The sequence below is a fragment of the Phyllostomus discolor genome, chromosome X (genome assembly GCF_004126475.2).
Source record: "Phyllostomus discolor isolate MPI-MPIP mPhyDis1 chromosome X, mPhyDis1.pri.v3, whole genome shotgun sequence".
In the NCBI taxonomy this organism is placed as follows: Eukaryota; Metazoa; Chordata; class Mammalia; order Chiroptera; family Phyllostomidae; genus Phyllostomus; species Phyllostomus discolor.
This window is the reverse complement of record NC_050198.1, coordinates 84,202,474-84,218,329: the sequence shown is the minus strand read 5'-3', so window position 1 is coordinate 84,218,329 and position 15,856 is coordinate 84,202,474. Positions and strand designations below refer to the sequence as shown.

Here is a 15,856-nt window from a genome sequence, read left to right as displayed (position 1 = left end):
AATAAGATACCATTTTCACTTATCAGATTGACAAATTTTGATTCACTGAAATTTCCATGGTAATACACACTATTAGACGAGCTTGTGAGGAAAACAGGACTCTCATATACCAGTGGGACTATAAATTAACATAACTTTCTGGAGGATGATTTGGCAGTATCAGAACATTCAAGAAACACCTTTCCCTTGACTCAGAATTTCCACGTGAATAAAGTTGAGCAAGTGCCCGAAGGTGTATAAAAGGATGCTCCCTTCAAGTATGGTCTATAAAAGCAAAATAATGAAGAGATCTTGTATGTCCATCAATAGGGAACTAGTTAAATTAATTATGGTACAGCCAGACAATGGAATGCTCTGCTATCTTTAAAATACATAGGTATATGGAATACCTCTGGATATACTAATATGAAAAAATGTCCAATAAATGTTAGACCTTTATGATAGTACATACACATGTGTTAAAATATATCTGTATATTTGCATATAGTATATATGCATAGCCAGTAGGTAGAGAGGAATATACACAGCAGGCTGAAAATAGAGAACTCTACTCTTATTCATAGCCTCTACTATTAGAATATTTCACAACACAAATGTATTATTGTAATTTTAAAATCAAAACCAAACTAACCTGACACACAAGGCAAGTATTTAAATACCAAGTAAACTGTTTCTCTGTGATTCATTTGAGGGGAAATTTCAAGCTAAATGTGCATACCAATCAACATCTGACCTTGCCTTCTTGTGATTCAAGCCCAGCCAATTACCCTATTCAGAGCTGAGAAATCAAAGACTGTGACTAGAGTTCATTCTTCCAATCTCCTTTCAATGTTTACTTTATTCTACTCCCTACAGATTCCCAGTACACCATGACTGATGTTGAATGATTAGTAAGCCCTCCCTGCCCTTATTGTAAAGAGGGCTTTTAAAATAGAAAACATCTATTATGTGACAAGCTGGTCTGGTTTATGATCAAATAACAATTACTTAAAACATTTGCTGACACCTACAATTAATATAAGACAAAAACTTCAATTTAAGATCTTACTAACCTGTCCATAATTAGTCCATGTGGAATAAACACCTTTTCCAAAACCTCGGTGTAATGCTTAGGTATACAGAATAAATCTAGGTCATAACCTGGTTCATCATCACCAATCTGAAAAAGAAGTATCACTGTTTCAATGACAGCATTACAGGACACAAACACTTGATTGAATTTAGATGTTAAAAACTTTAGCCTTCCAAGAGAAATTTAGGTATCAGATATCAAGAACTTTCATTAACTTTGTAGGTATAATGAATTATAGTTATATAAGAAATCAACCAAACTTCTGGTCAAGATGGCGGTGTAGGGAGACATGGATTGCCTCTTCCCACAACCACATCAATATTGCAACTAAAATAGAGAACAGCCATCACTCAGAACCATCAGAAATTGAGTTGAATGGAAGTCTGACAACTATGGAATTACAGAAACCACATCCTTCCAGACAGGTAGGAGGGGCACAGAAGTGGAACAGGCTGGTCTCGCTTCCATGTATAGTGGATAAAAATTAGGGAAGGCTATCTCGGGAGTGAGGAGTCTGAGACCCACACCAGGCCCACACCAGTCTGAGACTCCATCAACCTGGCTAACACTGTTTGACTTGCCTTGGAGATCCCCAGAGGCTCTGTCCTACCCAATTTACGGGCCCCACCCAAGCTGCTTTTCCACATGAATTGCTGGTCTTAGCTCATGCTGCACAACTTACTAAATCCTATCAAAGAAGCAACAGCTGGCCCTCTTTAAGCCCCATGCCCTGCACTAGCAACAGCCAGCATAGATTCACAGCTTGGCTTTTCCTGGGAATCTCTAAGTCCAACACAAGTGGCAGCCATCTCAGACTGCTTTAGAGCAAACCCAAGGTGGCCCTGGGCAAAACACAGCTAGGGACTGATCTTGGCCTGCACCACCCAGGAAACCCCAGAGCCAGAACACCCAGTGGACAGCTACAGACCATGTCGGAGCACCACCACCCAGCCCCTGCACAGCTGATCCTCCACAGAAGGCAGAGGTTGGTGGTATGTGGTCACAGCCAGTCCTTGCAGCTCACTGGCCTGGATAAGTCCCTCCCATTGATCTGCCAACAACAACCAAGGCTCAACTGCAAGAGGAGGATGTACTCAGCTTACACAAAGGACGCACCTGAGTACCCAGCTTGGATGACAGGAGAGGCTGTGCCACTGGACCCTGCAGGACACCTACTACACAGGCCACATTACCAAGACAGAATCAAAGCAGTTCTACCTAATACATAGGAACAAATATGGGGAGGCTGCCAAAACAAGGAGACAAAGAAACATGGCCCAAATGGAAGAACATCAAAATTCCAGAGAAAGAGCTAAACAAAATGGAGATAAGTAATCTATCAGATGCAGAGCTCAAAACACTGGTTATGAGGATGCTCAAGGAACTTAGGGAGGACCTCAGCAGCATAAAAAAGATCCAGTCAGAAACAAAGGCTACACTAAGTGAAATAAAGAACAATTTACAGCCCTGGCTGGTGTAGCTCAGTGGATTGGGCACAGGCCTGCAAACCAAAGGGTTGCCGGTTCAATTCCCAGTCAGGGCATATGCCTGGGTTGCAGGCCAGATTTCCAGTAGGGGACACACAAGATGCAACACACACTAATGTTCCTCTTCCCTTCCTTTCTCTCTATAAATAAATATAATATTTTTTTTAAAAAATAACAATTTAGCCCTGGCTGGTGTAGCTCAGTGGATTGAGCGCAGGCCTATAAAACATAAGGCTCACTGGTTCAATTCCCAGTGAGGGCGCATGCCTGGATTGTGGGTCAGGTCCCCAGTAGCGGGGCATGGGAGGCAACCACACACTGATATTTCACTCCCTCTCCTTCTCCTTTCTTTTCCCTCTTTCTAAAAATAAAGAAATAAAATTTTTTTTAAAAAGAACAATTTACAGGGAAACAATAATAGAGTGGATGAAGCTGAGAATCAGATCAAGGATTTGGAACATAAGGAAGCAAAACACAACCAATGAGAACCACAAATTAAAAAAAAAAAAGAGGAGCCTCTGAAACAACTTCAAGATGTCCAACATTCACACCACAGGGGCACCATAAGGAGAAGAGAAAGAGCAAGAAACTGGAAATCTATTTGAGAAAAACAGTGAAAGAAAACTTCCCTAATTTGGTGAAGGAAATAGACATTGAACTCCAGGAAGCACAGAGAGTCCCAAACTATATGGACCCACTACAAGACACATCATAACTAAAATGCCAAAGGTTAAAGATGAAGAGAGAATCTTGAAAGCAGCAAGAGAAAAGAAGTTTGTTCCCTACAGAGGAGTTCCCATTAGACTGTCAGCTGATTTCTCAAAAGAAACTTTGCAGGCTTGAAAGGACTGGCAAGACATATTCAAAGTCATGACAATCAGAGATCTACAGCCAAGACTGCTTTACCCAGCAAAGATATCATTTAGAATGGAAGGACAGATAGAGAGCTTCCTAGGCAAGGAAAAACTAAAGAAGTTCATCATCACCAAACCATTATTATGTGAAATGTTATAGGGACTTATTTAAGAAAAAGTAGATCAAAACTATGAATGATAAAATGGCAAAAAAATGCATCTTTCAACAACTAAGTCTAAAAACCAAACTAAGCAAACAAGAACAGAGACAGAATCATGGATACTGAGGGTGTTTTGATGGTTGTCAGATGGGAGGAGGTGTGTGGGAATGAATGAAGAAGTGAGGGGATTAAGAAGTACAAATAGGCAGTTACAGAACAGCCATGGGTTATAAAGTACAGTGTAGGAAATGGAGTAGCCAAAGAACTTATATGCATGACCCCTGGACATGAACAATGGTGGGGGGATTGCCTGAGGGAGTGTGGGGCACTGGGTGGAGGGGGACAGAGGGGCAAAATCAGGACAACTCTAATAGCATAATCAATAAAACATAATTTAAAAAGAAATCAATCATATGTTTTACAGATGAATGGTTAAGATTGTAGAAGTAAAATAACATATGAAATTTCCTTTAGCTCAGCAAAGAAAAAAATTTTAAAGAGCTAAGACAAATGTGGCAAATCTTGATAATATTTTTTAAAGATTTTATTTATTTATTTTTAGAGAGGGAAGGGAGGGAGATAGAGAGAGAGAGAGAGAGAGAGAGAGAGAGAGAGAGAGAGAGAGAGAGAGAGAGAGAAACATCAATGTGTGGTTGCTGGGGGTCATGGCCTACAACCCAGGCATGTGCCCTGACTGGGAATCGAACCTGCGACACTTTGGTTCGCAGCCCGTGCTCAATCCACTGAGCTACACCAGCCAGGAAATCTTGATAATATTTTAAACATGGGTGATGAGTCTATGGAGATACAATATTCTCTCCACTTTGAGTATGCTTGGAAATTTAGTTTAAAAAAATCTTAATATACTGTAGTCTATCATATTAAAATAGCACTCCGAACAAGAAAATCTGCTGTTCCCCACCCCACATCCAAATACCCTCTCATCTCACAATGGGGAAATTTTTTTTAATATTTTACTTATTTATTTTTTAGAGAGGGAAGGGAGGGAGATAGAGAGAGAAACATCAATGTGCGGTTGCTGGGGGTTATGGCCTGCAACCCAGGAATGTACCCTGGCTAGGAATCGAACCTGGGACACTTTGGTTCCCAGCCCGTGCTTAATCCACTGAGCTACGCCAGCCAGGGCGGGAAATTTTTTTAAATCTAACTGATTCCTTAAAAACGCAAACTCCTAGAAGTCTGAGATTGTTATAATCCACTCATAAGGTGCCTTCACTGCAGAAACTACAAGATAGTTTGAGAAAAAACATATACTGGCTGTCTTGGTATGCCCAGTCCCTGGCATACAAACTACTTAATAACATTAATAATGTGATACCTGCAGTGGTAAAATGTACAATGATTACAGTTTTATAAATATTATATATGCATCTATACACACAGAAATTATATAACAAAATCTTGAAAACTATTATCTTGCAGAGGGAACTTACAGAGATTTTACTTAGTCCTTATACCATATATTCCAAATTTTCTTCAGTGAGTATATACTGTCTTTTTAAAGATTCAACAGTCTTTCTTATAATTCATTTTTGGCAATATGTGGTTTTACACATACATGTAAAGAGTATGGGAAATCTTAAAAAATATACTAAAACAAAACCTAGAAACAAAAAACTGTAATTCAAAAGGAAGAGAAGGAGGGAGGGAGAGTAGTAAGGAAGGAAGGGTGGGTGGGTATGAAGAATAACCAAGCAATGGTCAAACAGAAGTAGGAACTTGCCACTTCCTACACGTTAATATTGACTTGCTTTTTTCTTCACTGTTGATTTCACTTTTTAAATTATAGTAGATTTATAATTCTCAATCACCATTATATTTAAAGCTTATTCAAAGAAATAAACCAGAATTATAATACTCTATCTCATATGATATTCAAGACTAAATATCATCCAAATAATATCCAAGAAGTTGATATGATAAACTCTAGCAGTTTTCAAAAAATATAGGTGAAACAATAATAAAATTCAATGTATCTGTTAATATCTATTGAGCACCTCCTCTTTCAGTCAGTATTGTATTAGGTAGCTGCTTAAGGACAAGCAGCATGGCTTTTATATGTAAGATTTATAATGTTATTCCCAGAATTTACAATTATATTCTGAGAAATGTGAGGTTCATGTTTTCTCACTTTCAGTCTCAAAAACTGTTTTGAGATCTCCAGACTTTTGGGGAATTGGAGGTACAGTGATGTCAGGCTAGTAGTACCTGCACAGTGCTTCAGTCTGCCCACAAGGCCATGAGGCTGGCTGTGACTCAGGTAGCCCAGGAAGAGCCCACAGGCATGGTCAGGCAGCAGCACATAGTGCACACGTGCTTTCTCAGATGCTGATCTGAGGGCAGTTGAAAGTCTATTGATTTCTTTTTAAAACAAACATACACTACTTTCATTTGGAGGGGGGGAAGATCATGCAAGATCCTCTAGGGCAAAGTGCTAATATATCATGCTTATTTCAAAATGTTCACGGGGAGTGGGGGGTATAAGGGGGATAAATGGTAATGGAAAAATATAATAAAATTCAAAATAAAACAATAAGGGCCCCCCCAAATTTTCACTACAAAAATAATGGAAATGGGACATTTCTGTCACCTACAGGAACATTTTAAGAGTACTTTATAACAAGCAAGTTCTGACTTACCATTTACTCAGCTCTCAAATTTTAACCTACCTGTAATATACGTGTTAATGATAAAATCCAGACAGGTAGTTTTATTAACATGAAAGACTGAAAAATATAACATTAATATCTACCTTTTCTCTAGAATCAAACTCAATACTTTTGTTATCATAAATTACCAGAATCATTTCACTTTCCAGTAAAACTGACATCCCACATTCTTAATAATTATGTGTTTCACATCTAAATGGCTTTTGAGCACTGGATGGTGTGGCTCGGTGGATTGAGTGCCAAGCTGCAAACCAAAGGGTTGCCAGTGCAATTCCCAGTCAGGGCACATACCTGGGTTGTGGGCCAGGTCCCCAGTAGGGGGCGTGCAAGAGGCAACCACACACTGATGTTTTTCTCCCTCTCTTTCTCCCTCCCTTCCCCTCTCTCTAAAAATAAATAAATAAAATTTTAAAAAATGGATTTTTTATGTAACAATGTGATTTATACATAAAATTTCTAATTACAAAGATACATTATCTAAAATTACACCTGGCTGGTGTAGCTCAGTGGATTGAGCACCAGCCTGTAAACCAAAGTGTTATAGATTCAATTCACAGTCAGGGCACATGCCTGGGTTGTGGGCCAGGTCCCCAGTAGGGGGCATGGAGAGGCAACCACGTATTGATGTTTCTCTCCCTCTCTTTCTTCCACCCTTCACGTCACTCTAAAAATAAATAAATATGATCTTTTTAAAAATAAAATAAAATTACAGTAAGCAAGGTATTTAACTTGAGGTAAGACAACACCTGCAACATCAATTTATCATCTGTGACTAGCATTGCTTAAGTTTCTCTGTGGTCAAAAATGACAATGTTTGTGGGTCCAAACAAGACTAAATAGAATTGAGGAAATAAGTCTTAAAATGAGCTATGTGAATTAAAAGATGTATGGTAATAGATAAAACAAATTTTATTTTATTCCTAGTAACCAACAACTCCAAGCTGCTAGAATGGGCAGAAATTGCTAGGTGGCATATTTTTATATTTTTACCTTCTATATTTGGATACTTTAAAATTCTCAAAAAGCACCAAAGCAGATATGCCATCCCTTCAGATAATCTATGATAATGCAGGGTATTATAAAACCAAAATTATGAATTACTGATACACATATTCCTAAAAGTGAAAATAATTTAAGCTAGAAGTATATTCATCTTCCAATTTGATATATATTTTTAGAATAATGTATTTTTATTCATTAGTAGCCTGACGGTACTCTATGTTACTTCTCCCCATATAATTTTTTGGCTTTGAAATTACCTCTACTTGTGACACTTTTCCCTATTGTCTATACTAAAAAGAATAATTTAGTAATTCATTTATCATGGTTATTTTTCTTATTCATTAATTTATTCATTACAGTATTCTTTTTCCACAATTCATTATTAGTGATGTCATAAACATTTTTTAGAATTCTTGTCAAATTTAGAAAAATGTCAATCAACTTCATTCACAGATAAGCTCTGAGAGTTTTGGGTATTTCAAGTTTTCTTCCAGTGAATAAATACTCTTAGGTGACATCTTCCAAGCTTATGTCAGTCTTACAAATAAATTACATATATAACTTGTTTTCCTTCCCTTCTAAGGTTTAAGAATTAAAAGGTTCAAACCCTGGCTGGTGTGGCTCAGTGGACTGAGTGCCGGCCTGCAAACTGAGGGATTGCCAGTTGGGTTCTCAGGGTGCATGTCTGGGTTGCTGGCCAGGTCCCCAGGAGAGGGAGCATGACAGGCAACCATACTTTGGTGTTTCCTTCTCTTTCTCCCTCCCTTGCACTCTCTAAAAATGAATGAATATTTTTTTAAATAATTAAAAGGTTCACAACAATGTAAGGATTATAAGAATTAAAATCAGCATTCTTGCCTATTCTACACAGGGATAAATTATTAACTGTTCCCAGGTAAGTGGCCTCATGAGCAAGGATATGAATTTATTCAACAATAAGATCTTCCCTTTTATTAGTGTGCACAGTGGAATAATAAGTATGTTCATTCTGGACAAAAAATATATACCTATCAATAATGAGAAGCACAGTGGTGAAGATAGCAGTTTCATAACAATTTGAAGTATCTGTTTGAATTCTTATTAGTAGCAAAATATTCTAGATGTTAGTAATTTCATTACCACTGCCAGAAAAATATTGATATTAATGATGGTGGTCGATATTTTTAAAACATGCAAATTTTACTGAATGCACATAACATAAACTTACAGGAAGAAAAAAGAGTACACTAGTTCATCTTTAGCATCTCTTGACACAGGGAAAATGACATGGCCCAGTTACTGCCTAATGAACTACACAAAACTCCAAGGCCCCTCTTCTCTGCTGATGTGGTTTGTCCTTGTGTCTTTTTCCCTACCTCCTTACTATGGACTTCCTGCAATACCTAGATACAAACAATGGAAAACAATTAAGAAGGATCTAGACTGTATGTCCATTACTCAATTTGCAGAATGAAACCCTCAAAGTGATCTACTCCATTTCTTGGCGGTCACAAAGAATAATTTTGGTCTATATTGACCACTGTCAGTCTAAACCCTGTTGGTCATTGTGCCATGGCTGGAGTGGCTCAGTGGATGGAGTACCAGCCTGCGAACCAAAGGGTCCTGGTCCGGGCACCTGCCTGGGTTGCAGGCCAGGTCCCCAGCTGGGGGTGTGTGAGAGGCCATGGATCGATGTGTCTCTTCACACATTGATTTTTCTCTCCCTTTGTATCTCTCCCCTTCCTCTTTCTAAAAGTAGATAAATAAAAATCCTTAAAAATAATAAATAAATAAAATGGCAGGGTTGTAGACCAATAAAATGTACTATTTTATCAATTCTGTGAAAATTATGGGCAGGGTAAAGTTTAAACTTAGTTATTACAGGATTACATTTCTAGCACTACCATCCTGAAATTTAGAAGATATAATATCCAAATAATGTATATTTGATGTTTCACATTAATTTGCAAAATTCCAGAAGGTTGTGCTTGCTTAGGTCAAGTATATCCAAATTTATATTGGCAGTTCAATGATAGTTACAAGCAGCATGGGTTATATCAGGCATATCTGGGGGACAATTTCATGTAAATGATGTTGGACAAGTTACTTCACCCATATGTGCCTCCAAAGTCACATTAGTGTTTATCTACATCATAAGATACCTATTATGTAACTTTCAGACAGTTATACTCAGTGATGTCTGCAAAATATTTACCTCAATGCCTAAGACATAGTAAGTACTAAATAACTTTCCACAATTGTCACTAACCTAAAAGTGGAGATGTTGAGAGCAGACTCTGGGGCCAGATAAATTATATTCAAATTCTAGCATTGTTGGGTGATCTTGGGCAAGTTATTCAACCTCTTTGAGCCCCCCAAATTATTTCCTAAATATCAAACCAGTTCATATACATAAAGGGCTTAGAACACTAACCAGCATATAGTAAGCACCATGTAAGTGTTTGTTATTGCTAACATGCAGAGAATTTCTGGGAAGGAAATTTAAAAAGGAACAGGAATATGCAAACCAGAAACACAAAATTAACACCAGCTAGTTCTAGCAATAATAATTCACCCTATGCTGGTGTAGGCATCATACCCCAAGGCTAAAAGCATCTAACTTCCTTGGCAACTGAATAAAAACAGTCCCCACCATTTTTTGAGTACCTACTACTATCATAACATTTAAGTGCATGGGCTCTTAACATACCTAGGTTTCAGCCTGAGCTCCTCTAAATGTAAGTATGACATGGGTATGCTATGTTGACATTAAATTACTTAAACTTTCTGAGGCTTCAAAGATTCCTTTTCTGTAAAATGGCAATAATCGTACTACTGTTACAGCATTGTTTTGAGGCCTAAATAACTATTATGTAGCTATTATTACTATTCCCATACAAAGGTTGTTGATTCACATAAACCATCTTATAATCCTTTCAATAACACCATGAAGTAGCTAACACTTCAGTTATACCTAAGGACACCAAAGGGAAGTAGAGTTTGCTAGCCAGAATATGCCTTTTGGGATATTATTTTAAACTGGTTATTTTCAAGGAACAAAAGCCTCAGGAAAAAAACTGTGACCTTTCCCCAAACTGCCTAAAAAAAATTAGGCAGAGGGGAGCTATCATCATAGATAACTATAGTTTAATATGAACTAAGTGTGATAGACAGGGAGAAACCTATCAAGGCCCCTTTGGTCAGTCTTCTGGGTCCCATTGTTAAAGGTGGTTAGGCAAACATTTATTTACCAAACATTTCCTTTTCCATCTCGCTGCAAACTGCCTTCTACTTTGACATCCAAAGCCACAACTTCCCCTTAATTCAAGATCACATAAAAGCTTCAACTATTATGGAACCCCTGCTTGTTCATAGGTAATAAATGTGATCACTTTCTCCTGTTACTGTCTCATGTTAACTTGATTAATCCAGCCAGGAGAACTTAGAGGGGTAGAAGGATAATTATTTTTCCTCCCTATTTCCTTAAGCCCCAAAAGGAGAAGTAAGTTGTTCAAGGCCACACAGCAGAATTCCAGGCCAGATTCCATTTTAAGAACAGTGCTCTTTTACCTTAAGTCACAATGGATAAAAAGAAATAGAATCTTTTCTCTTTTAGGGCTCAAGTGATTATTTAATTTATTAATTCAACAAACCATTACTGAGAATTTCTTACATGTCGGATACTATACTATGAGCTTGGGTTACAGTGGTGATTCCTGCCCTTATAAAGTTTATATTTTAGTGGGAAACAATCAACAGGTTATGAGGAAACTCCCTAAATAATGAAAATGAAGATGCAGGCTAAGGCATTTAAGTGTTGAGAGAGACTGGCTATTTTAGCAAGCACGATCAGAAAGGGGAGGGGGGAGGGGTGCAGCTTGGCTTGTTCTAGAAACAAGAAAAAGAACCAATGAGGTTGGAGACAATATGAGAGGCTGGTTATGGTGTGAATGTCCTTGAAGATAAGGAGCAGACTGGCATTTTTTGCAGCATCAAAGAGCATGCGGTACAGTTTCAAGCGTATCTGAATTCGAAGTCTGCCTCCTCTACGCCGGTAAAATCACCTAATATCGTTTCATTATTTCCTCCATGTGTAAAAAAGGTAGGCATGGTTACCGCTACTAAGGCTGCGGTGCGGAATCAGTGAGGCACAAATATTCATTATAATATTTGCAGAACTAGATGAAAGCACTGGTCCCCACGTGTCCTCCCACGTAGTCATTTCCGTGCCTGGGCCATCTACACAGGTACCTGGACGCCCTTACGTCCAACCCCCCCAAAGTGTACAGAGAAGGGCCTCTCCCCCACCCCACCAAATCATTCCTGAATTGGCCCACAGCCCCTCCCCCCCGCGCTCTAGCAAGCGGCACAAGTCGGCCCACACGCCAACCCCCGCACACACCCCGCTCTTCCCACACGCTTTCCCAAGACTCTCCAGAAGCACCCACTCCTACCTCGCCATTCTGTCCCCAGCCTCCCTGGTGTGACAAAAAGCTGAACCCAGGGAGCTGACGCCGCCTGCCACCCACCACCCACCGCCCACCGCCCACCGCCCCCGTGTCACCGCTGCCCAGGCCCGCACTGCGGGCCCCGCGCCTCCCCCGGGTCTGGGGAGGCGCGCCAAGCTGCTCACCACAACACTGGGGCTGGAAGTCGCCATAACTGAGCCAGCAGGCGCGCCAACTGAAGGGTGCTGGAGGAAGAAGCAGCAGCCACCCGGGCGAAAAGTGGGCGGAGGCGCAGCAGGAGGAAGGGCCTAGCCGGAAAACGTAACGGTTTGGCCACCGCTCTCCTCAGCCTTAGTCACCACAGCTCGGAGCTGAGGAGCAAGTACCGCCCCCTTTGCCCCGCCCCTCCCCGCCCCTGAGGCCCCGCCCACACGCCGGTCCCGCGCTCCCTGCGCGCTTCCGCCAGTCAGTTTCCACGTTCACTAAGTGGCCGTGGGAATTTTCTTGGGAAAGAAGTGAAGACGGCTCCCGCCCAGCCTGTGTCCCTCTTTCCTTCAGCGTCCCATTTAGATGGCTCCCAAATTTCCAAACCTGTCGCGCTAATTTCTTCCTACAGGCCCTAATGGCTCCACCTCTTCAAGGTTCAATGACCACGTGGTTCTATTTGCCTGGGGTCCGTTGAATTGCGTGGACTTCATTTTCCTGACTTGTGGCCCAATTTTCACAAAAAAATCTGTAACTAGTTGTCAGAGTGGAGACCTAGAGCCCTATAGTCAACCAGATCAGGATACAAATCTAAGGGGAAGGCTTAACTGGTCTGTGACCTTGTGCAAATCAGACTCTAAGCCTGTATTTCCTCCCTTGTAAAAATGGGTATGTTAATAGCATTCTTGTGAGGAGTAAAGGACATGATACATGTGCATGCATATATATGTATATATGTGCTGTATATGTGTATATATGATCTACATGAGGTCTGTCTGGAAAAAGTCCAGCAGTTGTTAATATAACAAGAATGCTTTGTGTAACATCCATATAGCTGGGCCGCCAAGGAGAGTGGACTGGAATGCAATGCGTGAACAATGACAACTTTAGTGTACTAATCCGTGGGGGCAGTAGACACTGTTAAGTGAGCATCTGTACTGTGTGGCCATCACATTCAAAGCAACTGAGCGAGCAGAGCAATGAATCTGCATCAGATTTTGCATTAAGTTGAACATTCCTCCATGGAAACTGGATGATTCAGAATGTCACAGCTATGGGCAACTATTGATTGGCAGTTTCATCAGGACAACATGTCCGCTCATGTATCAAGCCTCCTGCCAAGTGTTTTAGCAAAACATCAAATCACCTAGGTGACTCAGCCCCCGCCCAGGGCCCAGATTTGGTACCCTGTGACTTCTGGCTTTTCCCAAAACTAAAATCACCTTTGAAAGGGAAGAGATTTCAGACCATGGATGAGATTCAGGAAAATAAGACAGGGCCACGGATGACGATTGGGAGAACTGTGTGAGGTCCCCAGGTGCCTACTTTGAAGGAGACTGAGGTGTCATTATCCTATGTACAACGTTTTTTTGTATCTTGTGTCTTCTTCAATAAATGTCTCTATTTTTCATATTACATGCTTGGATACCTTCTGGACATACCTTGTATACATGCGTATATATATATAGAGAGAGAGAGAAAGAGAAAGAGAAGTTTTTAAATTTTTAAAAACATTTTATTTACTTATTTTTAGAGAGGAGAAGGGGGGAAGAAACAGAGGGAGAGAAACATCAATGTGTAGTTACCTCTTGCATGCCCCACTTTGCCGGAGACCTGGCCCACAACTCAGGCACATGCCCTGATGGGGAACTGAACTAGTGACTTTCTGGTTCACAGTCTGATGCTCAATCCACTGAGCCACACCAGCCAGGGCATATGGTTGAAGAACAATATTCAACTAAGCAAATTGGAAGATCTAATTGGATTTGTTAAGCAATTCATAAAACAGGCAGCATTCCACTAGCAACTGGAAGGACACTCCAATGAGTTGTATAGAATTGAAGGTTTTTATAGGCAGAGAGTTGGACTAAGAAATTAGGAATGGTTTATTTCAGGCAAGGTTACCATCACTTAGGAGAAGGCAGGGGGTTTAATCAGGCAGTTTATTTCCCCAGTGGCCAGGACTTTCTAGACTGATTGGTTTAAAATTTCATTTCTGAGAGAGGCTGAAACTGAAATCATGTTAGTTATTAAGTTTTCATTATGTGGTATGGCTTAGCGGCTTAGCAAAAATGACTCCATTTTGGCCTGTTGTTTACAGTTTATATCGTACAGCACCTTTTAAAAACAATTTATTTATTTTTTTAAGATTTTACTTATTTAGTTTTAGAGACAGGGAAAGGGAGGGAAAAAGAGAGGGAAAGAAACATCAATGTGTGGTTGCCTCTTGCAACTGGGGATGTGGCCCACAACCCAGGCATGTGCCCTGACTGGGAATTGAACCAGCGACTCTTCGGTTTGCAGGCCAGCACTCAGTCCACTGAGCAACACCAGCCAGGGCTTAAAATAATTTTTATATGTGGTACTGCACTTAGGACAATGCACAATTGTCCTTAGTGCAATTGTCCTTAGGACAAGGCATAATTATCCCAATTAATAAATGGGATCTATCACTATTACTGATCTTTAGTTTTGCCTCCACAATTCTCTATATGGAACTGGAAAAAAATCTTTTCCTACATTCAAATATGTCAGGTAAGCAAATAACTGTTCTTCCAGTCCTAATATACTCATTTATATAGCTCCAACACCCACCACAGTGCCCAGCACATAGTTGGTAGCCTCCATTAAGACTACTGAGGGATATGGGATGGCACAGACTTGTGAAACTGAGAAAGTCATTGAACTTCTCTGAGTCTCAGCCTCTTCATCTAAAAAATGAGAATAATAAATCTTGCTGTCAAGGGTTATTATGAGAATTATGAAACATCATGAAAGCACCTAGCATAGTACATGCCACATAGTAGGTGCTCTAGAAACAGTAGCAGTTATTAATTTTAGCATGTACGAATGTGTGAACTCCATACTTCCTTAGTTTCTCTGCTCTCCCTATATCAAGGAGAAGCAACAGACTATAAATAGGAAAAGGTACATGTGGGCTTTGAACTGAGACCTGAGTTCAAATTCTAAGTTCATCACTAACTAGAGTTATGACCTTGGGCAGGATCCACCTCTGTGTGCCTCACTTTCCTCATATGTCAAATAAAGATAATATCTCCACCACAGGTGAAGCTTAAGTAAAAGAATGCAAAAGTGCCTAGCACAGTGCTTGCTTTAATAAGTGATAATATCAATGTTATGTGTTCCATATTTTTGCCTCTACTTATCCTTCTGGCCTCTAATACTGCTTATCGATCACCCTGTTGATGGATATATGGGCAATATACAGGTTTGGGTTATTACAAATGGTGCTGCTATAAACATATTTTACATATCTTTTGGTAAACATAGAAAATGCATTTCTCTGGGGCATAGACTTTGAAGTTCATATCAGCACATTTTTCTTGTTATCTTTTTAAGAAACATGTATTCCACTGAGAAGTTAATTCAGAGTACTTCCGGGTATACATTTGGCATGTGACACACGCAGTTTCAGCTACCCACATTTGTTACTAAGTTAGGTATCCAGCACTTCAGAACCTCTCCAGCTTGCTTCTGGCTTGCAGTTTTTTCTCCAACCCCTGTAGTACCACATACTTCTGTATTTTAAAAGAGATTTGAAACAAACATTGATAGCTCTGTGATTATAAAGACAGAGAAGAATACTATTTTCTTCAATCCTGTCATACTGTGTGACAGTTTGGGGCCTTAGTTTGTGTTTAAAATTTAAAACAGCAAAGACTGCAACCTGCAAGACATAATACTTTTGTTTGGTTAGTGAACATCTGGTTCATATATAAAATATTTTACTAAATATATTTAAAATCGAAACGTATTCTTTTAAAATTTTGTTTTAAAACTAGACAAAAATCAAGATAATGGTTCTTACTAATTACTATAGAAAAATTATCATATAACAAAATAATTTTTTATCTTTTATTGTTGCCACTATTACAGATGTCTCCCATTTCCTCCCTCCTTCGCCCCCTCCACCCAGCCCCCACCCCACTGTGTCATTT

At 39.7% G+C, this 15,856-nt stretch overlaps 1 protein-coding gene across 2 annotated transcripts in view; it reads right to left on the bottom strand.

Moving 5' to 3' along the window:
- HPRT1 (hypoxanthine phosphoribosyltransferase 1) overlaps positions 1-12,066 on the bottom strand; it is a 30,171-nt gene extending 18,105 nt beyond the window's left edge. Inside the window, exons 1-2 of one of the 2 annotated variants that reach the window (XM_036017111.1) lie at positions 11,810-12,066; positions 1,053-1,159 (exon numbers count right to left, since the gene is read on the bottom strand). In XM_036017111.1, the coding sequence (XP_035873004.1) occupies positions 1,053-1,159; positions 11,810-11,905 (203 nt within the window). In that variant the 5' untranslated portion in view covers positions 11,906-12,066. The remainder of the gene's footprint in view (positions 1-1,052; positions 1,160-11,809) is intronic. The other variant, XM_028522816.2, reaches the window with a different exon arrangement.
- Between the last annotated feature and the right edge of the window lie 3,790 nt (positions 12,067-15,856).